Here is a 25,141-nt window from a genome sequence, read left to right as displayed (position 1 = left end):
CTTTTATTGCCACTGATATTTATCTTTTCACTATCTGCTTTGACCTGCAAGAGAAAGAGTGATGAGGCTGAAGAAAGGGGAGGGTGAACTAAGTCAGTGAGTTTGGAAAACAGTGGGAGAATTTTGCTGATGTATACGCGTATACGTGTATTTGTTAAGTGGGTGGGTGTGGCTTACCTTTTATTTTCCAAAGACAGAAAACATACATGGATATAATTTGTTGCATTTCCCAGCTCCCTAATATATATATATATATATATATATATATATATATATATATATATATATATATATATATATATATATATATATATATATATATAAATTTTCTTAACTTTGCTGGGTGCTTCTTGTTTTCTGCAGCAATCTCATTGGTCAAAGTACTTGTGCTTTATCGTAGAAGTATGAGCGTGAATGTCCATCTCTTTGTGCCCTGCAATTGGCTGACCACTGGTTCAGGGTGTCCCCGTACTTGTCCCTGTTGTCAGCTGGGATAGCCTTAAGCACCCCCACAACCCTTATGTATAGGATAAATGGTTCAGAAAATAAATGCACTATCTACATCAGGGGTCTCCAGACCAGTCTTTAAGGGTCGCAGTGGGTCCTGGTTTTAGTTCCAACCAATCTAGCACTGACAAATCACTAATCTGGTTTCTGCCAAAAACAAGCAGCACCTGGCTCCCAGGAACTGATTACACTTGAAAAACTTCAGAATGTTGAAAATATGGGGTCTTGCTTAGTCCGAATGAAATCCTGCAACCACTGCGACCCTTTGTGGAATAGTTTGGAGAGCCATGATCTACATATTCCATTATCTGGGCCCCAAAAAGGAAGAGTGTCTTAATTATATAAAATTAGTTATTAATTGATTATTATTTATTTATTTGTCTGTTTGTTGTTGTGTTTGTGCACTTCGTGGTGAAGCTTTAAATCTCATTACTATACTTGTACAATGACAATAAAACGCTTTCAATTCAATCCACTTCAATGTTGAGGCTTATACTACCATCAAGTGGCTAAAAGTATAACATATTCTATGGTTTATAATAAAATAAAAGTTGCTTTATTTTTTCAATAAATTATTTTTAATTCCTGTTTAATAGTTGAATTATTTCTAAAATATTGTATAATTCTGCCTGTGATAATCCTGTAATAGATATGAATAAAGAGCATGATAGGATAACCAAAATTATTTCTTTTTGTCAGTTTTCTTTTTCTTTCGTCATATTTCAAGAGTTGTAATAAAAGTGTAAGCATAAATTGCTGAGTTTTCGCACCAAAAAAGCACTGGTGAAATGACCATTATATAGAATTAACAAGGGTGAACATTTTTGAGTTTTGTATTTGAAAGTACATTTCATACTGTAAAAAACATGTTTAGTTGACTATATGATTGTAATTATTTTTACCTAACTAGATGAGCGTAATTAGTTAATATGCCATCCGTAATACGTAATGTAATTAGTCACTCAATGAATACAACATTAATAGAATGGGACAAATAATGAGTCAGAATTTGGTTAACATAGCAATGGCAGGGAGCTTTTAGACATTTTGATCTTAAAAACATCCCTTGAGCTCTTCAAACCGACATCCAATGTTTTATAAAAAGTAGGCAGTGGCTTTTTGCGCAAAAACTTCCGCCACCACTGAACAGAGAAACGAGACTTGAGTTGTTGCATCCTATCAACTGTCGACCTTTGATGACGTAGTAAGTGGGACTTTCCGCCTACGTCATTCATTGCTTCCGACTTCTTAGCTAGTCTTCCCGTGGTGTTCTTTATATTAGACGTTATAAACTTTGCTGTGTCGCCGCGTATTACTCCCTGATCATACAATGTAGACAGCAGAGTGACCCAGGCACGCCGACAGGTTGAATTATAAAGACGTTCTCGTCCGAGGCGACGCCAACACCGAGAGTGGCTATGTCAACAACGCGGCCCCTTCTCGGTAAGAATCAAGTCCCCGAGCTCGCGTACGTCGAGCAGCCGACCAGTAGGCTCCCCACCTCGGCCGCGAGGCAAAAGCAAGACGCCGTTACGGACGAGTTTACTGTCCTGGAAAATAAGGAATACGAACTGAAATGTGTCCGACCGAGAGTGGAGCACGTTTTCAAAGTGACGTTTACCATCATTGGGCTATTGGATTACACGGGACAAGCGCACGGGAGCACAGCTTCGCGTCAGATATGGCTGCAGCTCAGAGGAAAGGCTGACGACGTTTCCAAAGCAAAGGTGAGGTCTTTATTTCGATGACCTTCGGCTTAATGTGACCCTGGTGTGAGGGTGTGTTTTCTGGTTGCTTTAATGCCTCGATCAAAAAGCACAATGGCTGCTAGTAGCTGGAGTTTTTGCTTTCCTTTTGATGTTCACGATCAGTTCCTTGTTTTGCGAGTATGTCTGCCTTTGACTAAATTCATGTGTTTATTTAGGCCAGGAAAACCAATACATGCTGATATAGAAACCATCTTATGATGGACTTCTTAGCAAGGGGCGAGGGTCTTGAGGTGGTCCATTTTATTCCACCAATAAACTCACTTGATGCATTATTTTGCATTGGAAAATGGTACCGGCTTTTGATTTCAATAATATTCCTCTGCCTTGGGAATATGTAGATAACTTGGCTGCTTCTGGGAGCCCCCCAAATATGATATTGGAAATGCTCTCCAAAGGGACTCAGCTAGTCCCCGACTATTCAGAAATTTGGAGGGTTGCCACTCTCATCACCGTACAAACACACTTTAATATCGATAAAACAAATGTGCATGTTTCATCATGAACCCCAACTCATTTTCAAGTGATACAAAACATACGGCAACATTGTACTGGTGTTTAAAAGTTTTGAGTTAGCAAGTCATTACTTAGTCCATTGTAACCCTGGTAAAGTCAGAATTGTATTTTGCATGATACGGAAGTGCCCTCTCCAAATCACCTAATTTCCACAATGTGTCAAATAGATTTCTTGGGAAAACTTTAAAAAAAAAATACAAATCATTTGTTCTTTTACAGGAGTATGTAAGAGGGCTGTGTGACCCAGAGCTGCAAAAAGAAGAGCGCTATCCGGTGGACATGCACTGTATCTTTCTCGGAGCCCGTGGCCTCTTTCTGGACAGCCTCATACGGGACACAAGTGCTGAGGTTATAGTTCCTGAGCCAGGATGTCTGCGCTTGATGGGCCGTGCTGAGCCTGTTGTGATGGCGCAGAGCAGAGTTCAGCAGTTTGTGGCGCTTTTCCAGGTTTGACCATACCATTATGAATGATCAAAGCTCTTGTAATGACTACAATTCTAAGTCAGAATTCCTGTTTGATATGTCAAAAATGTTGTTGTGTTTTGTGTCTTATACAGGAAAAGCGAAGTCTAATGAGTGACACGGAGCAAGCCGTGAAACGAGAGTTCAAGTCGTTTGTGGAGGAAAGGGACGATAAGTACACCATGGAGCTTCTTCTACTCCCTAGTGCACTGAAAGAAGAATTGCTTGGACTGGCTCACAGTCCTACAAGCTCACTCAAACCCTCACAGGTTTGTATTTTGATGTCATCATTACAATTCTTTGGACGTACGGCTACGCAACAGCACATGAAACTTCCAATTTGCAGATGTAGTCCACATTCCCAGTGCACAGGTGGGAGCTCCACCAAAACTTGATTCTTTGCATGTCTCCATTTTGCCTCATTATTTCTCCTTCCACATGTGCGTAGTTTGCCTGCGTGGGTTTCACTCCGGTTTCGTCCCACATTCCAAAAACATGCACGGTAGGCTGATTGGATACTCTAAATTGCCCCTAGGTATGGGTGTGAGTGCATGGTTGTCTGTCTCGGCTGGCCACCAATTCAAGGTGTCCCCCGCCTTTGGCTCGGGATCAGCTGGGATAGGCTCCAGCCCCCCCTGTGACCCTAATGAGAATAAAGCGGTTCAGAAAATGAGATGAGTTCTAGAAGTGTTAACCGCTGCTAGAAGTTGCTTGTTAAGTGAACCAATGAATTGGCTCATGATTGTGACACCTTAAGTATATTCATCCCCTTTTCTGGGAACCTTTTACTTGACCATTACTGCCATTTACTGTTCCAGATTATGGAAAACAGATGTCACCAAATCTCAATTTTGCGTTTTCAATAGTTTAAATAGAAACGAAAGTGGAGCATTATAAAGGTTTGCACCCTGGGTGTAGTTTTCAGATTTTTGCAATTCCAGCCCCGTAAAACTGTCGCACTAAACAATATGGAAATCATTTTTCCCCCCGTTACCATGTAAATAACTTCTCAGATTAGACATACGGAATTTATAGTAATACACAAAGGAAGAGGGAAAATTCTAAATTGCTTATTCATCATGATTAAGGAACAAGGAAGTGGCAGCAAAAATGTATCCAAGGCGATGCCTTTTATGTAACTGCCTGCCATCTTACGTCAATCACAATTCATACCAGGGTTTTTACAGACCCTTGAATAGTCTTGAGAGGCCAATGTTTTTTTAAAAATATGGGCTTAGTTTTTATTCAAATGTTTATAAAAAAAAAAAATCTAAAGTATTGAAAATGTGAACACGAAAGCAGATTTTTATGTTAGTTTGCAATTTAAAAAAAAATTGATAACATTTATCCATGTTCCTAAAATAATTTACCAATTCTTTTGCCTTGGCAACATAGCGATATCACATTAGCATAGCTAACAAACCATGAAGTAGACACAAGTGCCAGTAAATGCACACGTATACGTATAGACAATGCTTGGGTCTATTTTTCAATGGTAAATATTTTACGTACTGTACTACATAGATTTTTCTTTCCTCTTTTAAAAAAAACTTAAAATTGCAGCTACGCAAAACACAGTACTTGGGTTGCTTTTAAATAGTAGTATATTTTCTCAGCAATGATTGCAGCATTGTTAAGCAACTAGTAGACAAAATGTTCCCATCTCACTTGAATGCATCCTAATACATAAATCATGTTGTCTTTTTAAGATTACACTCACCCCAACCTTGATATTGGGTTGTGCTTTTCAGGCTGTCTCAAATCAGAACCTCCATCTCACTACGGCAGACCTGGAGCAAGACCGCTCACAGAGTAGCACCCCTGTGACAGAGCTCTCTATTCGCATCCTGGACACCAGCTTTGAGGACAGGGGGGCACACAAGACGCCTTCTGATGATGGTGCTGGAAAAACAGGGGCAGGCACTGGTTTGGGTTCTGAGGCCCCTCTGTTCAATGGGATCAGGCCTTCACACAAGCGGCGCTCTTCCGAGAGCGAAACTCGGGACACAAAGAGACAATACTCTCTAGAGAGGCGGGACGAGTCCCCGGAGAGGTCACGGGATAGAGAACGCCACCGGGGCAGAGAAGGCCTCGGGGCCAGTACTTATCGATCCAAAAATGCGTCTGCATCAAGCACAATCTCCTCACACTCAGCTAAATCTAACACTGTTGCTGCTTCAACAAGATTGGACCCTTGCGAGGGTTTTGTGGATGAAAGCGAGGCTGTCAGCCCAGAAACCAACCTGCGTTGTTTGGTCAATTTCTTCAGGTGAACATTAGTCTTGAGAATGACGGCAATTCTCTATGAATTTGCTTCAAATTACATCTGCAATTGCATTTTTTTTTTTTTAGAACCATGGGTTACCAGCAAGATATAGTGGAGCGTGTCATCAAGGATACAGGACAAACAGAAGACACTTTCCTTATTCTTGAAAAAATTGTGGCAGAAACAAACAGTTGTGCCACAGAAACAAAAAGTGGAGTAGAAGAACCCAAATTGAACAACGTGTACTCCTCCGATCTTCCCTCATCCTCCTCGGTGATTTCCGCGCTTGTCATTGACGGCGAGCCGGAGACTAGGCAGTCCAAAGGGAATATCAAGTCCAATCATAGAGCCAGTACAAATGGACTTGGTCACCGGAGGCAGTGCAGTGGTAGCGAGTCCAGCACTCAACAGGTAATGTCAATCTTGTAAGGCAACTAAGTGACGTTTTTTTTATTGACAGAATCCAGTATTTCATGTGTTGAATCATGTACATATACATTAGCCTACCTTTTTGGGGTTCATGATATGATTGGTTGAAGTGAACTGTGATTGGCACTTGACCCATTCAGCTGGGATAGAGCAGCAGGATAGTGCTAAATCATTATGTTTGCTAGGCTGATCTTCCAATAATTGCACTGTGTCATACAATTTCTCACCCCAAATAGGCCATTACCATCAAACGAAGCTCCAGTGCACAAGGAGGAGCCGGGAACTGCGACATTATCACCATTGACGACGATGATGAGGATTATGTTGGAGGGACAAACAGCAAAACCGCCAATACTCGAACATCAAGAGTGACGATGGCAAACGCCGACACCCAGACGGGATCAAGAACAGACTATATGGCGCGGGGGGGTGGGAGCATTTCACAAAGCGATGATCACCTGTCACGAGGCGAGACTCGGACTTTGGGCGGATCCATGAAAGTTGAGAGTGTGACGGCTCTACGCAGTGCACCCCAATGGCTGACAGCCAGCACCACCTCTGTGGCTTCCACCCCCAATGTAATGGATTTCTTCTTTTCATGTCATCAAACATTTTGCGTTTACAATCAAGTTTCTTATTTCAGAGTCACTTCCTGGAAAACATAATGGACTTGTTTATCCCCTACAGTCAGGTCCTATCACAAGCAGTTCCTATCCCTACCAGACCCTGGGGCACATGGGCTTTCACGGCAGCGGGGCCAGGGATACTTTTCCGGCACCCCCTGTGACGGGTTTGGCTCGTTTTCAACAATCTTTGAAGACTCCATACACCCTGAAGTTGCAGAACGAGCCAGGACGACCGGGCCTCCGCCACATCATCATAGATGGAAGCAATGTGGCTATGGCGTGAGTGGAAATACAGAATTTTACAGTTCATTTTCTTTTGGTTCAATAGGCTCATTGTCCCAATTAAATTCCAGTGATGTTGTCTACTTGGAAAAATACAAACGAAATAATTTTATCTAGCATTGCGATTCGCAGCCACTGTGCCAAAGCACATTATCATCGTGTAGCACATAAGTATATTGTAAGCACAAAGGTGGACCAGACTACTAAAAAGGGAAATAATCTGATTTTGAGTTTCATTTTAATTTACACTTGTTCACCTGCAAACATTGGCAGGAAAGGGAGAAAAATCAAATGTTGTGCCCAAGAAAGCATAATTAACCTGTATTTTTCACCTATACATACAAGAGAATATTTTTTTCTGTTGTAGTAAACATGTCAAAATTTTATAGTCAGTAATTTTAGATTTTTTTTAAATGGATAGATACAAGAGCACACATGTTGAAATAGATCTTTGTTCTCATCAGACATGGCCTACATCGTTTTTTCTCCTGTCGAGGCATTGCTCTCGCGGTGGAGACGTTTTGGAAGTTGGGCCACAGGGAGATCACTGTATTTGTTCCGCAGTGGCGTCAGAAGAGAGACCCACACACAACAGGTATCCATGGCTTGTACATTTAGAAACACAAAGTATTTGCACACCCTGCTATTTGCTAAGTTGACCAACTTAAAAATTACTGAGGGATCTGAAATTTTGCATCATATGTGCATTTTCACTCAGAGACATCACTAAAATAAGAGGGAGAACTTGCTAAATTGTTAGGTGTTCAAAGACTATTTGCATGAATATGATCAAAACTGACTAAAAGCTTCACAATAATCAATTATACAGCGCTCATAGTGGGGATAGTGTTTTATCTTGTGATTGGGTTTGTTCTAATTCCATGTGTTGACTTAAATCCGCAGAGCAACATTTTTTAAACCAACTAGAAGACCTTCGTTTGCTTTCTTTCACGCCATCCAGAGAGGTCTGTGGACAAAGGATAGCCTCGCATGATGACAGGTACATACTTAAAAATACACAATTGTGATCTGACTTTTAATATCGGAACACTTTACTCATTAAGAAGCAGGAAAATAGTTTTAAACATCCTTACGTAATTGGAGTCTTGACCCATATTATGGGTAGGTTGGGATACGTTTAGGTTTTATGGGATACCTGTTACTTCTCTGTATTTTTTTACAACTGTTCCGCCGTAAATGGGTCATAGTACATAAAAAAAAAGTAAAAACGCTCACAAACTTAAGTTTAGTGTCTTCTACACAATATGTAAATGTATTCAGACAACATGTGTTTAAAATGTTATTTTACATGTGTAGAATTTTATATAGTTAGTCGGATAGATGCAAAATGTGTGGGTTTTTTTTTGCTTTAGAATCGGTACTTACCGGTACCGGCAATCTGTAAGCAACCCTAATTATGTATGGCTGAAAAAAAATAGGATTGGAAAATTGTTTTCTATGACAAAGGACATCACGGGTGCCTAATAATTGAATGCTCGATTAGATTCCTGCTCCACTTAGCTGAGAAAACAGATGGCATCATTGTGACAAACGACAACCTGAGAGACTTTGTCAAAACTTCGAACTCGTGGCTGCGGATCATTCAAGAGCGGTATTTGGTCATCGTATTTTACAATTCTAATTTAAATCAACTTTAACTAACTACCCAAATTTTAAAACAAAACCAATCTAATTGCAGGTTACTGCAGTTTACTTTTGTAGAGGACCACTTCATGATCCCTGATGACCCTTTGGGGAAAAATGGACCTCACCTGGACTTGTTTCTTCGAAAAACAAACAGGTGTGTGCTTCCTCAATTGTAAAACTTTAACCGTTGGTAAGATTTGACAAACGTGTGGGTTCAAACTGTCATGTGATCAACAAAGTGAGTGTGCTAAACTTTACCAGGTTTGGTCATGTATGGTTTATGGATTATTTATTCATGGCAGCCTGAAGCTGAATTAACTGCGCATCCCTAAAATACTGTGTGTATTCAGCCTCTCTCTCTTTTGCCCCTTTCACAATTCAGGCATCTTCCCATCACCCCTCCCCCTTGGAGACCCCCAGAGCGTCCGTCCATCCACCAGCAGAATCCAGTCTATGTGCAGGCTCTTCACTCAGCTCCGTGGACACCTGCCGTCCAACCACAGGCTCCTCATTCCAACCCAGGACGCCATCGTTCCGCCTCTCCCTCCCGGTCGCCTCCACCTCAACGTTCGCCAGCGGAGACATCCGAGCTGAAGAAGCAGCTGTGCTTGATTTTCCCCGAGCAGAACCAACAGATTGACCACATCCTCAATGATAATCCGTACATGAGGGACTTGAACGCCCTGTCAGGACTGCTGCTGGGATGATTCGCTGGCCCACTTCTTATTTGGAAAACGTGATTCAGAACACAATTTAACTATTTATTTTTCACACTCTTCCAACGTAGTCGTATTTATTGTTTTACTGGTCTTAAATGGTATTTTTTCACCTGCTATGCCTGCCAAGTTCCTTGAGTTTTTTTCTAGTTTGGAACAATTTGGTCAAAGCAATCCAAAAAAAATGTTTTTTTTTTGTTGTTCTCCAGATCTATGACCAGCATGATTCAGGTTTAAAAGAGTGGTCATATAACTTGATTAGTTTCCTATCACAAATTTAGGCACCTAAAGACTGTTAGTCAAATAAACCTTTTTTCATGTTCTAACTGTGTGACATTTTAAAACACTAGAAGGAACAATTCTGGGGTTTGCATTTGTTTGTTTTGATAAACAAATTGCTGTCAAAGCAGACCACATGCATTTATTCACTGTACTTTGGTAGCATTGAAGCTTGTACATAGGTTCTTTTGAATCACGTTTAAAAAATTTAAGTTGCCTGTGTTAGCGACTCGTTGGGCTGCTTTCACCCTCCAAGCAGAATACGAAGATGGCGTTCCCCTGCATGCATACGTGATGTGCATCAGTTATGTAAAATACTGTCCCAAAGCAAATGTTTCATTCACCATGCTGTTAAGTATTGATGTTCAGGCTTTTGGTAGGGTTTTTTTTTGTAAATTTGAGTTTTTGAGGATGGGGGTGTTGGTGTGGTTTTGCGTTTTGACAAAATTAAATAAATGCCACAGTTCACAATTGGCTTTTGAGCTACACTAACATTTCATTTTTTCAAGGGTGCCTGAATGAGAAAATTAAAGGTTAGACAGACATGCATTGAGCGTACAGAATGGCAGCAGAAGAATGTAAATAATCTCCCAATGGGTGTTGACACCATTTGTGTGACTAGTGCAAATATGCCATCATGAATATGCAAAATGACAATCTTACAAAAAGAAGGAAAGACTAAAATCACACCCCAGAACATGAAGGAAACTAGTACTTGAATGCACTTACAAATTTGTGTTTTGGATTAGAATGGGTGCTCTACAAATAACATTTGCATTTGAAAATACGGGAGTGAATCTCCCTATTTTTACAATATAGTGGACCTCAAACAGAACTTTCTATAGAAATGCCATTTAATAGCATTCATCTTTTTAAAAACCTTAAATTGGAATCCTGGTTTCACGTGTCTAAAAGTGTAAGTATCCCACAGTGGATTTAGAAATGACTTTTTTTAACCAAAGAAACAGGAGAACTCTCAATTTGTCAACGTGCTCTAGGTCAAATCTACTGTACTTTTCTGTATCTGCTGTGGTTTTAACAGGGGTTCAAGTCATCCTAACTAAAGATGTTATTCAGTCTAATAAACTTGATAAAAGAGTAACTTGGACTCTTGTTTGGAAGAGTTCTCATTGAAAATAATGGCAATTCTAACATACATCCATGTACCTTGGAAACGCGACGTAGTGGTACATAAATTATTTGTGTAGAAGTACACAAGTTATTTTAGTTGTTTTAGTTTTCAATAAGTTCCAATTTGGACTGTATGTAATCCCCTTAAGAAATTCATCAAATTTCTACAAGGAGCCAGAGTCCGAAATTTGCATGCTTGAATGAGAGTCTGCTGCTGCCACGCAGAGTTATGCGTGGAATTTGCTAATGGCAGTGGGAACAGAGCTACCTCTCCATCACCTTGAGTTACGCCCCTTTTTTCTTGAAACCTCATCTTCTCGTCCCTACACAATTCCTGCGGAAACCCTCTCTCCGTGGCTTTCCTCCACCCTTTTCTTCATTTTCCCGCACATTAGAAGCACTCCAACAATACGTGCGTTGTTCGATCCAAGCAGAAAGTCAAATTCCAGCATACCAGAGCATCATAACACTGAGGTTTGGCTCGCTCCACACATTTGTCTCTCTGCATCCATTTCAAGTGCGTAAAAATGATTTTTTTTTACCTAGATTGCAATAAAATTGGAGCAGCCACTTACTCCTTCAAGATGATCATTTGTCATTTGACCTTTTCTTTTATTGAGTGCAACTATACAACCTTTGACACTTGAGTTACCTCAACTATCTCAAATATTTACTTGCTGCAGTATCTCCGGAAAGTTTTATAACCGTAGTTCTGTTATCAATGACCAACTTTTGTTTTTAGCCACTGCACTGTACGCACTGGATTGATCATTTTAAATCTTAAATTTTAAACTGTGAGAGCCACAGAGCCACACCTTACGTCAGAAGCAGCATCAAAAAATCCAATTGTTGCCAAATTATTTTTTTTAATATAATTTATTATTTGTTTTTAAGGGGCCCTGATGAATTTGAGTGCGTTTTAAGAGAGAATAAAAAAAGAGAGAAACATGAAACCAGGCAAAGAACCACAATGTATACAAAATATGATAAGAAGCAAAGAGCCGCATACATTTTGGCTGGGAACCGCATGGGGCTCAAGAGCCCCTGGTTTAACGTGAGTGTTCCTCTCTGTCTTGTGAATATATCTCAAAAACTAAAACAGCACAAACAAATCATTGTACGGCACAAACGCAACACAAACGAAGGGCACTGTTTTTTTTATTTTTTTTTATTTCCACCATGGGGGCCAACTTCATGGTGACGCCATCCCCCAAAATAATTCTCAATAATCATATTAAAAAAAAAAAACAGCACAAAACACTTACAAACCTGCACAAGCAGCATAAACGAATGCCACTTTTTTTTAATTTCCAGTATGGGGGCTAACTAGACGATGACGTCACCACCCAAACAATATGATGTCACGACCACCCCCAAAAAATCCTCAATATCTCGAAAACTAAAACAGCACCAACGAAACATTTTTCGGCACAAACGTTTGCGACCATTTTGGGGGTGAATCTGACGTTATTGGGGGGGGGGACTCTAAAGGAAAAAAATAACGAATCTCTAATATCTAAAAAAACGAAACTTTTTGTGGCACCAACGAATAAAATAATAATTTGTTGTTGTTTTTTAATTTCCTGTATGGGGGAAACTTCACGCTAATCATCCTGGTAGGTCGTGAGGAGCGCGCTCCCGATGCAAACTTCAACAACTGTGCGCGCGCACGAGGCGGCTACTACTACTTAGCGCCTGGCGTCTCGCCTCTGCTCTACCAGCTTTGCGAATGTGTTTCTCTGCAGCAAACCAAGCAAATACGCACCACAGCGAGCCTCTGTCTAACCCCCTTCCGCGAATTCTTCAAGGATATTCCGTCCGAGGTGAGACGAACTGTGCTATTCGCGATAAAAAAGCGGGGAATTATGATTTTTTTTCATTTGCGGGGAACCAGTGTGCTGTGGTCAAAACAACAGCGTTCGCTTGCCATCCATTAGCGCGGTGGGCTAACATTTGCTAGCCGGGTTGCAAACTTGTCTGCGTGCTTCAAGCGTCTAATTCAGTTCGGGTCGTGGCATTCAAGTGGGAAAGGGTTGTTTTTGTTGGAAATGAGGCCGTTTTCGTTTGTTTTGGTGGTTATCTGCCTCGCAAAGCTCCCAATCATCGATACGGCGAGCTAACATGCTAATCTTGCTAAAGCTACTCTCCGTCACGATGAGGCCTTGTGTGTCTGGAACACTAACTAGTTGGGAATATGTGCTTCGCAATTAATTATTAGGGCGCAGTTAATTTCAAATTAGCACACCGTATATGCACTCTGTTCAGAGTATGGTTTAGTTCTGTGAGCTTGGGAGGAATATGATCCACAGCGACTTGGCGAATGGTTGCTGTGAGTGACCTGCAGGCAAGTGGAGGTTTGAATGTCAGCATTGAATATGTCATTGAAACGAATATTATGGGATCTTTAGGTTTTGACAACTTTGAGTAGAACTGACCCTAACACGCACACCCGAATACGTGTACCGAGCGATCGTACGCGGGACATCCTTAAGCTGCATTTTGTTTGTGCTCGTGGGGATTAATCCTCACGTTTCGAATCTTTATTCCATGTAATAGCAACGTGATGCGAAATAGGCTGTCGTCAGGCTGAGTTTGTGCGACATCGTTGTGCTTCATTGTAACGCTGAATATTCAATGGACCAAAAGTGAGCCTTATGTAGCACGAAATGAAAATGGACTCATCGTCCCTTTTCCTTCATTGGCCTCGCGAATAAACTGCTAGTGATCAGCTGAGTAGCTTGTTGCCATAACAACAACCACTGAGTCAAGCATCAACAGTGGTGCTCTAACGCTGGTAGACGCGAGGGGCTCTTTTTATGCATGTTCTCCAACACAAGTCGGGCCGCAGCATGTTACAAAACAAATATTTGCGTACCAGCTAGACGCGTTCGTTGTTGGTCGCTTGGTCGATGTGTGTTTCAAGTACTGAATCAAAGGGTAATAAAAACATGTCAGGTCATTAGGTCTCAATTGTACATTTTAATCCTTTTTTGGCAATCATTTGTGAATGAACAGACGACTTCAATGTAGTTCAGTGTACATTTTTCTTTTTTCATTAATCATTATAGTATTTTTCATATTTGTATGTAGTTCTAATGAACACACAGCAAGAGTGAAATCCTTCCCCAAACGTGTTAAACAAGGAAACTGCATGTGAAATACGCTCGTTCTTGCCACACATTACTACGATGCAACGTGAGAAATGTAAACAATGATGTCAGCAAAGATCTTCCTATAAAGCAGGGGTAGGGAACCTATTGCTCGGGAGCCATATGCGGCTCTTTTGATGGTTGCACAGGAGCATCACGTCACATTCACTACCTTTAGCCCCCCCCCCCCCCCCCGTAAATATATATATATTTTTTTAATTTAGACCTTTCTGCATGCGTAATCTCACTGATACTCATTGATTAGCAACAGTGTATCAATGTTGTCAAAAGAATTCAGAGACCTTTAAAAGTGACAAAATGACTCCAAAAAATGCACATGATCATTTATTTTTAAATTCTGAGTATGGCTCTCAAGGAATAACATTTGAAAATATGAATTGTTTATGGCTCTCTCTGTCAAAAAGGTTCCCGACTCCTGCTATAAAGGCTTAATGCAAAATAATATCAACAAATGTTCTATGCGTGTGAAATAGTTCTGTTTTTGGGACATGCAACATGAACGATTTTGACAAATCTTCACGGTCTTTGACTACGCCGTTATTTTCTTACTACAGCCACTGTGTTTCTAGCATGTTAACTTGTGCCGCAGACCAATCCGATTTGATTGGACGTCCTTCGCTGTCAGTACCACTGAAAGATGATTATTCACCACCAGCAGTTCGCAGTTCAAATGGATTGGATGTTCATCGCTGCCAATGAGTTAAAGTAAAATGTATGAAATAAAACTCTTAGATATACCATCATTTCTCAAGTTCGTTATGCTATATAGTAATTCTCACTGTATACAAATTGATGGTTTTTTATTTCTTTCATTTCTCGGTACTCACTGATACAGGTGCATGCATTTTAATGCGGGATCATAGCCTTTGCCGATAGTAATATCGGTGCAACACTAATAATTGCACATTAAGTTTTGGAGTTTTCCTTGACTTTTTCGTTTGAAAATCAGCGGGACTTGGAGCCCAGCAACAACTTAAATCCTTTACGCCAAACCACACTGCAAGTGTAGTAGTTCGTGGGCCATGGAAAGCGTTACGCATGACATTTCTCACAACTAATTCGTGAAACCAAATATGCCGTCATAAGTACAATACGAGAAATGATTTACGTTTTAAGCACCAGCCCATTGGCAGGAGTCCTATAGCCATCTTGGAACTGAGATTGTGTTAATGTGCTTGTATCAGTAGTAAATGTGCAAGTGCAGCTGCTGCCTCTGTCTCAGATGTTCTAACAGAGCCTATTTAGTGACCCCTGTGCCCTATTGATGCGGACCTTTGTTCTCATTCTTCTCCCTTCATCCATTTATCTTTTCTCAGTAAATTGGATCAAGCCCTCGGCTGAAAGTGTGTTGATGAAAAGTGATTGTTGCTGCTTGACAACCCTTAAGATAGTGTGTGTGTGCGTGCTTCGTCAGCTGTATATATTATTTTAATCGATGCCTATAATAGAATGATAAATTATTGAATTGTTAATCAAAACATTCTTAAAATAATTAAAAATCGAAATAAGAGCCAATGACAACCAATTAAATTTTAACTGTTAAAGCTCTTTTTTCTTTTGAGAACGCTAGACATCCAATCCAGTTTTGACTTCGAGGTTTGGCATTGAATGATCGTCGATGGCAGCCAATGAATTTAATAAGTGCAATATGAAGTGTTAATGGACGCATTTGGGTGGGAACCAGTTTGGCTGTCTTTAAAAGTGTGGAGGGCTTATGTTTTGGCTCTTTGTAAAGAGCAAAGTGAAAGAGAGTTATGGTGTCCAGTAGGGTAGCTGGTGCTAGACAGGCTGAAATTTGAGCTTTGCACATCCAGTTGGGTGGTGGGAGCAGGGGGTGGGGGTGGCACGGGGAAAGAGTAAGAGAGAATGTCCACAGTGGTAACCAAATTAACAGTCGTTCAGCTGGAAACAGAGATTGTTGACACCAGTGGCCGCAAGGAGCAAGACAAAGCAAGCAGAGATGAAGTTACTCATTTGGTTAGCTTGCTGTAGATGGGGAAGGCAGCAAGCCAATAAGTGTGCGAGTGAGCGTGCCCTGGTAGTGTTGACATTGGACACCAGTCGGCTCGGCTCCACAGAATCCACACCATGCACTCTAGGAGCGGGAGAACATGCAAGACAGACAAGACACTTAGTTTGGGAATTTCCCTTCTGTACTCAGAACGTCTAAGCGTCTTATTCACTGGAGCACCGCTCGACTAGATCGGTTTCCAAAAGTTCTACAACTCGGCACTGTTTTTATTATGCGCTAAAAAAATTGCTATCATCCTTTGTTTGCCACGTTGATGCTTAGACAACATGAAGTCCCATGTTTTAAAAACAACTGGATGTCTATTGTTGTCAATGGCACCCAATGAGTTGATATTTAAACAAAGTAAATGTTCTTATTTTAATTTCATTTAATAGCTTATATAAAAGAAAAAAAGCATGGCTCTCAATTTATTCAACAGGGTTCCCATGTATTCTTGAAATGTTAAGTTATTAATGAATTCATAAAGGCTTTGAAGCTAAATAATTGGACTTTATGTTAAGTCTTAAAAAGTGATGAGACTAAATCTGCATTCTTTGCCTGTGTTTGTCTGTCGGTTTTTGCAGAGGTCTCCACATTTCAAGAGAAGACGAAAGCCTTATTTGGAAATCTTATGGACGAAGGTGAGTGCTTTCTTTATATGGTTGTGACTGCATATCCTCTTCTGAAGTTTAAGCAAAAATAATCAGAAAGTAAGAAAAAATGCGAGTCATATCAGTGTCTTGGAATTAAAATCAATTTGAAGAATCTTTCTGCAGCTGTGCACTTGGTATCGATTTTGTGCTTCTAGTTAGTAAAAATGGAATTTTTGTTGGGAAATATCTTAGGTTTTTAGCTTGTCAGTCTTTAAAAGTGGAATTTTGATAAGTGAGTTGCTTTCGCACAGTTTCGGTTCCATTTGTGCACTCTTGGCAATGCGTCATTGTCATTCTTCTCCAGGTCAAAGCGTATGTCGTTATCCTTAAAATGGATTATCTTACTGAGTCATTTGCTTGCAACGACGCGCCTTGACAGCCACGCAGCGCTATGCTAGATGGCTGTGACCCTGGCCTTCATTTGGCTCAATGCCCCGCGCTAATTCAGTCACATTGCTTTGGCTTCTGTCGGCATGCTTGCCAACTAAACAAACCATATTAATAGTCGCAGTCATCATCCCAACGCAGCAGATGTGATTACCAATGGACAAGCACGCCGTCCGTATAAACAATAAGCTTGCCCCCACTTACCGCCATCATCTTTGGTGTAAAACTAACCAAGGCTACTGTGTACACACTTATTTAAATGCTAGGTTTTTGCAATTCAAAAAGAATAAACCTACATAGTATGCTGAGTATTTTCAGTGTGTTTGCAGTCTCCCTGACTTCCTCCCTGCGAATCGCATCTAGTGCAACCTAGTGTAACATTTGGATTGCTCATCTTGAGGTACATAAATCTACAGTAATCCCTCGAATATCGCGGTTAATTTAGACCAGACATGGCTGCAATAATCGAAAAATCACAAAGTAGGGTCACCCCTATTATAACTACCATTTTTTTCTCCAGTGCTGAGTCCTTGTAGCAAGAGTGGCTAACTCTTACGAGTTTCAGCATGGATTTTCACATTTTTATGAACTTTACAAAAAAAATTAACAACAGCTGAAAAAAATCGCAAAGAAGGGAATTTGCGATAATCGAGGGAAGACTGTAGATATTGCTTTCCCATCACCCAATCCCCTAATTCTTCACTTTCCACACGCACACATCCTTTTCTAATCTTTGGTTTTCTCTGCTCTGGGTTGTCCTCTTTTGTCAAATTGTGGGCAGGCTGTAAAACAGATGATTTATGCAGGATCACCGTAGTGTCACCCTTCCTTATAATCTCTTTAATTGAATGTTTTTATTTCTCTAAAAATATTTCTTTAGACAACTTGTGTAAATGTAGCCCTGCCATGCAAATTTTGCTTTTTATTATTTCAAATAATACTGTTTTTCCTCTTCAGGCATAGGAAAACATGTTTGGTGGTGCATTCTTTTTCATTCCTGATTCTTTTTCTCCTCTCCATGTGTGGGGACATGTTTCTCGGCCAGAAATGAGTCGCCAGACTGCCACCGCGCTGCCCACAGGAACCTCCAAGTGCCCTGCCTCCCAGCGCGTGCCCACCCTTTCAGGAACCACTGCTTCAAACAGTGACCTGGCCAGCCTGTTCGAATGCCCAGTGTGCTTCGACTATGTTCTGCCACCTATACTTCAGTGCCAGTCGGGACACCTGGTATGTGATCTCCAGCTTTGGTGTATTTTTTTTTTTTTAAATGGCAAAATATTTGAGCGGGAATGATTGTCACCCCAGTTGGTTTTACACACATGCTAGAACTCAACCTCCAGAGGGCGGTGTTGTGCAATATCAGTGGTCAAATTACTAGAGTTGTGCCAATATTAAGTCTACCGTATTTTCACGACTATTCGGCGCATCGTATTTTAAGCCGCAGTGTCAGTAACGAGTGCTATTTCTGTATTTTAGACACACAACGCACGCACCGTTTCATTAGACGCATATATATATTATTTATGGATGAACATCGAAACGCAATAGCGCTGGCTACCGGAAGCAGCCTATTTCCGGGTTCCGCAAAACTGAGTTCGGTTGTACTTTATTTAGACATTTTACAACTCACTCACGTCATCACCCACAAATCCCTCAAAGTCCTCATTTTCTGTGTCCGAATTAAACAATTGCCCAAACAAGCCTTCCAAAAAGCCGGGTCCCCTCTCTTCGTTCTCAGAGTCACCGTCATTTCCATCAATCCATTCACAAATCGTAGCGTAAGAAGCCAGGCGCTGCCTGCCACTTTTCGTGAAGCCAGGCATGGCATATATATATTATTTATGGATGATTATCGAACCGTAATAGCGCTGTCTACGAAAGCAGCCACAGACGCTATTTCCGGTGCGCAGTGACTGCTGGGATAAATAGTCCTTTTGTCAATACACCCAGGTTGACGGCTGTGACAAACTTTGCACTAATAATATCAATATACTACAACGGCGAACACACTAATTTGGTGCTACATGTACCAAATGCACGCTACACCCGCACGCTAAAAACACGTTTTTAAAAAGGCAACGGAAGCAAGACTGAGTTCGGTTGTACTTTATTTAGCCATTTTACAATGTACTCACGTCATCATCACCCACAAAACCATCAAAGTCCTCATTATCTGTGTCCGAATTGAACATCTGTCCATCGAAAACGCTGAGTTTAATACGTTCGTCCAGGCAGCCACAATTCATTCCCAAATGGTAGCTAGCTAGTAGCTAGCGTAACTATTCCAAGGCTGTCTTCCATGCTTCGCAGCTGTGGTGATGGCGATCACCAGGCCACAATTCGTTCACAAATAGTAGCTAGCGTAACTAGTATTCCAAGGCTGTCTTCCATGCTCCGCAGCTGTGTTGATGGCGATCGCCAGGCCACAATTCGTTCACAAATAGTAGCTAGCTAGTGTTGATGCCGATCGGCAGGGACAATCCATTGGGTGTATTGACAAAAAAACTACGTATCCCAGCAGTCACTGCGCAGTACTTTATCTACGGGAAAATAGTAGAGTCGGGGGCTGCTTGCTATAGTTGTCCTATCGACGGATTTATTTTATTTTATCGTGATAACAATTTTAGTATTGGTCCATCTATAAAGTGCACTGGATTATAAGGCGCCCTGTCTATTTTGGAGAAAATTTCAGACTTCTGTGCGCCTAATAGTCGTGAAAATACGGTACATTGTCTTTACTGTAGAGTCTCAAATTACTTTAATGTAAGAAGCACATGATGAGATGAGACAAAAAAAAATTAGGTCATTTTCAAAATGTTAAGTGCTATTATTTTTATGGGCTTTTACATTGTAGATTTCTAGTTATGAAAGTGGTACCATTAAAAAGTAGGACAAAGCTACAGTTTAAATTAGCATTCACTATTTACCAGTTACTTTATAGCTGCTAAATTAGCTTTTAGCTCTTCATTTCAAGTGATTTTATTTTCACCCGACAAGGCACAGAAAGTTTTTCATTTGCATACTTTAGAATTTAGAATTTTAAAAAAACATCTCTGGGGTCGCAACTGTGACTTAAAAGGGAATGCTGCCAAATTAAAGAAGCGCCCTGACTGACAAAGAAAGATGTTGTGAATGGAAATAGAAAGCCCTTCAATCCAAAATAACATGTGTAAACTTGTTTTGAGAGACTTACTCATTCAGTTGCCTTGTGAAAAATCTCAATTTGTCTCATATCTCAAGGTAAATATTTGCTCGGAATTTTACTCTTATCTCAAATTCCTCGTATGTCGGGGCACTCATGTCAAGGTATTACTGTAAAGCAAAATCCAAATATTGTCATAGTAATGAAACGGTGAAATCAACACTCCGCGAAGGTTCTGTGAAATGTTTTTGGAAAAGGAACAACATAGAAATTCCAAAGAATGCTTCCTTTTGGTGTGCCAAGCACAGACAAATTTCACCGTGACCCACTTAGTAAAATGAATTGTTTTTGGCCGGACTTTTAAACATTTGTCTTGTCATGAACCAGGAAACTTGAGATTAGTGCAAATGACTATTTGATGACTAATGTTAGCCAGGCACGTTCGTTGGTGGACGCACATATATTTACGGGAGCTTCCTTCCAGATTGCGCGGCTGTAACGCAGACCGTAATTCTCCCCTGGCCGTCTTGACAACTTGGTGTTGAGATTGTTTGCTTCCATCCGCCTCAATTGATTTTGCCCGCCTGCCTCCCTCAGGTGTGCTCCAATTGTCGACCCAAACTCACCTGCTGCCCGACCTGTCGAGGGCCGCTGGGCTCCATCAGGAATCTGGCCATGGAGAAGGTGGCCAACTCGGTGCTCTTCCCATGCAAGTACGCCTCGTCGGGCTGCGAAGTCACGCTGCCGCACACGGACAAGACGGAGCACGAGGAGCTATGCGAGTTCCGGCCGTACTCCTGCCCTTGCCCCGGCGCCTCCTGCAAGTGGCAGGGCTCGCTGGACGCTGTCATGCCTCACTTGATGCACCAGCACAAGTCCATCACCACGCTGCAGGTCAGTCAATGTGAAAAGTGGCCACGTGGTGGCGCCCTGGCCAAGATTTTAATCCCACCAGCCTGATGAGAAGAGCGAGGACTCACTATTTCATGGGTGGCCAACAAGTTAAACACAGAGCAAAAATGTTAAACCGTGAGTCAAAGAGCCACACCTGCCAAAACAGACAGACGCACACACAAAAATGTATTCGCCATATCACTTTCTTCCCCTTAGAAAACAACAATCCAATCTGCCAAATTATTTTTTTAAATAGATGTTATTTGTTTTTAATGGACCCTGATGAATTTGAGCATGTTTTAAGAGAGTAAAAATAAAGAGAAACATGAGGCAAAGAGCGACAATATACGGTATTTACGGACAAAAAAAATGATGACAGAATCGAGGGTGCGGCTTATATGCGCATAAAAAGACGACATGCACGAAACTGTAGGTGAGAGCCACGTGTTCGCCACCCCTGCACTCTTTATTAGAAGCACCTTTTTTTAATCCATTTTTGGGGGCGATAGTGCTAGACCATTTGAGTTTTGCGGTGGTTGTCATCTTTCAAATGCGATTGCTCAATGTAGGTAAAAATCCCATGCCATTTTTTAGGGAGACTTACAAGGAGCGTCTTTTCCAGGGGGAGGATATCGTGTTTTTGGCCACGGACATCAACCTGCCGGGGGCCGTCGACTGGGTCATGATGCAGTCGTGCTTCGGCTTCCACTTCATGCTGGTGCTGGAGAAGCAGGAGAAGTACGACGGCCACCAGCAGTTCTTTGCCATCGTGCAGCTCATCGGGACTCGCAAGCAAGCGGAGAACTTTGCGTACCGGCTGGAGCTCAATGGCCACCGGCGCCGCCTGACCTGGGAGGCCACGCCGCGCTCCATCCACGAGGGCATTGCCACCGCCATCATGAACAGCGACTGCCTGGTCTTCGACACGTCCATCGCGCAGCTTTTTGCCGAGAACGGCAACCTGGGCATTAACGTGACCATCTCCATGTGCTAAGGACTCGCCACATAAGTGAGGGGGGGTCCTTTCTTTCTTGCCGCCGGACCCCTCAAAGACACTACGGACGTGAAAGCGGACTGTCTTGTCAAGTAGCCGCGGGCCCGGGGGCTGGGGGGGTGGACAGACTCCAGGGTACAGTTGTGTCAAGGTGGTAGCCTTATAAACGCAAAACAAAACATTGGACTCGCGAGATCCACTGTTGCAGTCTGGCATCATTTAGTCGTAGGGCGTTTTGTCATCTGTCCGTATCACATACTCGTTTTCGTGGCCGCCCAGTGCCCAATCGCCCACATTTCGCCCGCCAGCCGAAACGCAGCACAAAGGCAAACAAACTCGTCGTCGCCGGAGGTCCCGTAGCGCCCGCTTCCGACTAGGAACTCGGAACCCTGGGCGTCCGTCTGACTGCGCGCCAGGACAAGCGTTTAGCCGCACGACTCGATTGTGGAATCATGCTCGCCTCTTGTATGGAGCTGCGCCCCCCAAAAAAGGCGTCCCAAAAACCGACAAACAAAAGGGTCTTTGGTCATTTTGAGAGGAAAAAGAAGGGTGGGTGGGATATTGCAGAATTTCAGTTGTGTTAAATGTTCTTTTGCCAGTGCGTGTGTTAGAGTTTGAAAGGTGGACAAACTTACCTCTTCCATCAATTTCCTCCGAGCATCTGCGCAGGACTCGTTTCTCCTCGTTGAGCGGGATGCTGTTGTTCGTACAGGGAGATGATCTTTATTATTGTTTGTGGAAATGAATTTGCTAAAATAAGGCGGTTGCCAGACCTCTTGCTAAACACAAGTTATATTCTCCTCTTGCCTGTTGGATTGTTTTCTCCTTTCATCCATTTGTACGTCAGTCCTCTTGTTGTAAGTCTGCTTACATTCTTTCTTTCTTTATACTTTTTTTTAAGTGTGTCTATGTGGAGTCGCCGTCATCTTGCTGCTTTCCCCTCAAATGGACCCACCTTAGACCTTTTCTGTTTTAACATGTCATTAAATAAATTTATCTTTTTCATATCAGGTGTTAGCCTTTCTTTCCAAAAGTCTACAGTTTTATTGCACTCTACACAAAATGGATTTTATATTTTGTGATATCAATAGGATTGAATCCCCAGCCAGTCCTCTCAGTTTTATTTAATAGGATGTCTCTCTTTGGGTATTATTCAGTCATGCATTTTCCCAACCAGGTATCCTCACAAAGGTCGCAGGGGGTGCTGGAGCCTATCCCAGCAAACTATGGGTACCAGAGGAGAAGACACTGACTTCGAGGCCAGCCAACTGGAATGCACAACCAGCCTTCCATGCATGTTTTTGGCATTGGGAGGAAACTGGTGTACCTGGAGCAAGCCCGTGGAGAGCACGCAAATTCCCCTCACGGAGGACTGACCTGGGATCGAACCCACGATCCAAGAAAGGTGAGGCTGACGCGCTTACTACTTTCTCACCAGGCTGCCCCACTAGGTATTGTTACTTTTTAATCAACCTGGTTTTAGTCATTGTAATTGTATTATTACAATTATACAAATTTACAATTTCATTTATTCACCAAAAAAAGAAAAGTACAATATGATAATAACTAATAACTGTTATTGTATACAATAGAATGAAGCATTCTTTGCGTTTCAAATGTTAAACTTTTAATGGAGTCAGATGGCCTGGAATAAAGGTGAGTTGATGTAAAATACTAAAAATGTTACTCAATATTTGGTAAAATGTGTGTACTAACACACTGTTTTATAGCGATGAATAAAGGTATCCAATCCAATCTAGATCACAAAAATCATGACCATTATACGTCATCTTCAAATCATAGACATTGATTTGGGAAGACAAAGCACCTCGTAGAGCACGGTAAGCAGGCCACCATCTTTTCCACTTTCAACATGGCGGGACAATATGGGCGTGGCTTATCGTCAACGAAGCTGCGTAAATTAAGCACATGCGCAGTGCCTCGTCTTCTCCAACAGCCATTTCCATGCTGATGGCCGACTGGCAGGCCAGCGAGGTAAGTCGTTGAGCAATTTACTGGCCTAAGTGCATTTTTATCACGCTACCGGCAGATTTTTTAGGAATCAATTGAGCTAAAACGCCAACAAATCTGTTAGATTAATGCCAGGTTAAATACATCGTTGACAATTTAAGTTTGGGCTCCGGCTGTGTGCTGCATCTGACAAGCTATCTTAGCAGTAGCATTAGCGTCACGACAACGCTTTCCATTTGACCACGTCAAGCGTCGTCTTGATGTTAATAATAAAAGATCTAGTCCGTTTTCTCCATTGTCGAGTCGTGTAGAAAGACTTGATTGATTCAAACAAAGCCGAGATATAAACGGACAGATTGCTAGGTAAAGGCTCACTCAAAAATGTACGACTTAGTTCCCGGTGTGTTGTATGTACTAATAGTTTTCACTGCGAGTACTAAACAGCCGTTTCCAAATTGTATTTGTTCTGTTTTCACACTAAAAATCATTTCTAAAAAAAATGGTTAAGCCAACTTTCTCCTACCTCTGAACGTCAGTCTGTATATTGAATCACCTTGTCTGGACAAGGGAAAATAGCACGTAACACTAACTTATTTACATTCTTTATCTTGATCGTTTATAAAATTTCTTGTAAGATTTCGCTTCCTGTATTAGTTGTTTGGCAACTCCCAAATAGCTTTGTTAAATGAAGTTTTCCCTGTTTAGCATCATTTTATCTTTTCGTCAAGGTAAAACTAGATACAGCAACAACAACAAAAATGTAAGTGTATCTGTTGAATCTCCAGTGTCTATATATGCTAACTTTTGCTTTTTTTGTACACATCAGGTCCATGTCTAGACTTTGGAGGGTCTCCAAGTGATCTTCCTTGCAGATGTGGTGTCTCTGAACTCTGCTGGCAGTCTTCTGAGAGGTTAGTTTATTGTAGAGTATTCATCCAGATCTATTTTATTGACTAAGTTGTAATTTACTTCTCCCCTCTCTTAGGTGAAGTCCAGAGTTCTCTGGCTCATGATGACCAGATCCTCAGGGTAAGGAGGATCTACTTTTTTTTTTTTAATCAGAAATTTTAATAAAGGAGATTTGAGTGTCAATTGTCTATCTTAAAACACTTGGAGAAAAAAGACCCAAGACCCTCAATGGTCTTTTTTTTCCTTTAAGTTCTAAGTGTAAAAAAAATATATTTTATTCCTTTTAATTTTTGCTGTTTAGATTCTAAGTGTTAATTTTTTTTTCTCCTTTCTGGTCTTTTTATTTTCGCTGTTTAAATTCTAAGTGTTAGTATTTTTTTTAT

At 41.4% G+C, this 25,141-nt stretch overlaps 2 protein-coding genes and 1 long non-coding RNA gene across 4 annotated transcripts; all 3 read left to right on the top strand.

The window, feature by feature from the left end:
* The first annotated feature begins 1,681 nt into the window (after nt 1–1,681).
* Nucleotides 1,682–9,982, top strand: n4bp1 (nedd4 binding protein 1). The gene is made up of 12 exons (XM_077596962.1): nt 1,682–2,234; nt 3,009–3,236; nt 3,347–3,520; nt 5,003–5,520; nt 5,604–5,928; nt 6,183–6,524; nt 6,634–6,851; nt 7,319–7,449; nt 7,758–7,854; nt 8,359–8,466; nt 8,554–8,655; nt 8,884–9,982. Exons 1-12 carry the CDS (start codon nt 1,926–1,928, stop codon nt 9,206–9,208), a joined length of 2,877 nt encoding a protein of 958 aa, XP_077453088.1. The 5' UTR covers nt 1,682–1,925; the 3' UTR covers nt 9,209–9,982.
* A 2,300-nt stretch (nt 9,983–12,282) lies between these two features.
* On the top strand, nt 12,283–22,885 carry siah1 (siah E3 ubiquitin protein ligase 1). Of its 2 annotated transcripts, XM_077597032.1 has the most exons (6): nt 12,358–12,450; nt 16,393–16,449; nt 17,178–17,248; nt 17,894–18,075; nt 20,588–20,884; nt 21,507–22,885. In XM_077597032.1, exons 4-6 carry the CDS (start codon nt 17,896–17,898, stop codon nt 21,876–21,878), a joined length of 849 nt encoding a protein of 282 aa, XP_077453158.1. In that variant the 5' UTR covers nt 12,358–12,450; nt 16,393–16,449; nt 17,178–17,248; nt 17,894–17,895; the 3' UTR covers nt 21,879–22,885. The 2 variants fall into 2 exon arrangements, with proteins under 2 accessions (XP_077453157.1, XP_077453158.1); XM_077597031.1 differs by lacking the exon at nt 17,178–17,248 and having other exon boundaries at nt 12,283–12,450.
* A 924-nt stretch (nt 22,886–23,809) lies between these two features.
* LOC144071815 (uncharacterized) lies at nt 23,810–25,002 on the top strand. The gene is made up of 3 exons (XR_013299739.1): nt 23,810–23,873; nt 24,676–24,760; nt 24,835–25,002. It is a non-coding gene; the product is annotated as an uncharacterized LOC144071815 (long non-coding RNA).
* Nucleotides 25,003–25,141: the final 139 nt, after the last annotated feature.

The sequence above is a fragment of the Stigmatopora argus genome, chromosome 3 (genome assembly GCF_051989625.1).
Source record: "Stigmatopora argus isolate UIUO_Sarg chromosome 3, RoL_Sarg_1.0, whole genome shotgun sequence".
Classification (NCBI taxonomy): domain Eukaryota; kingdom Metazoa; phylum Chordata; class Actinopteri; order Syngnathiformes; family Syngnathidae; genus Stigmatopora; species Stigmatopora argus.
The sequence above is the reverse complement of the archived record's forward strand: the minus strand, read 5'-3'. Positions and strand labels throughout refer to the sequence as shown.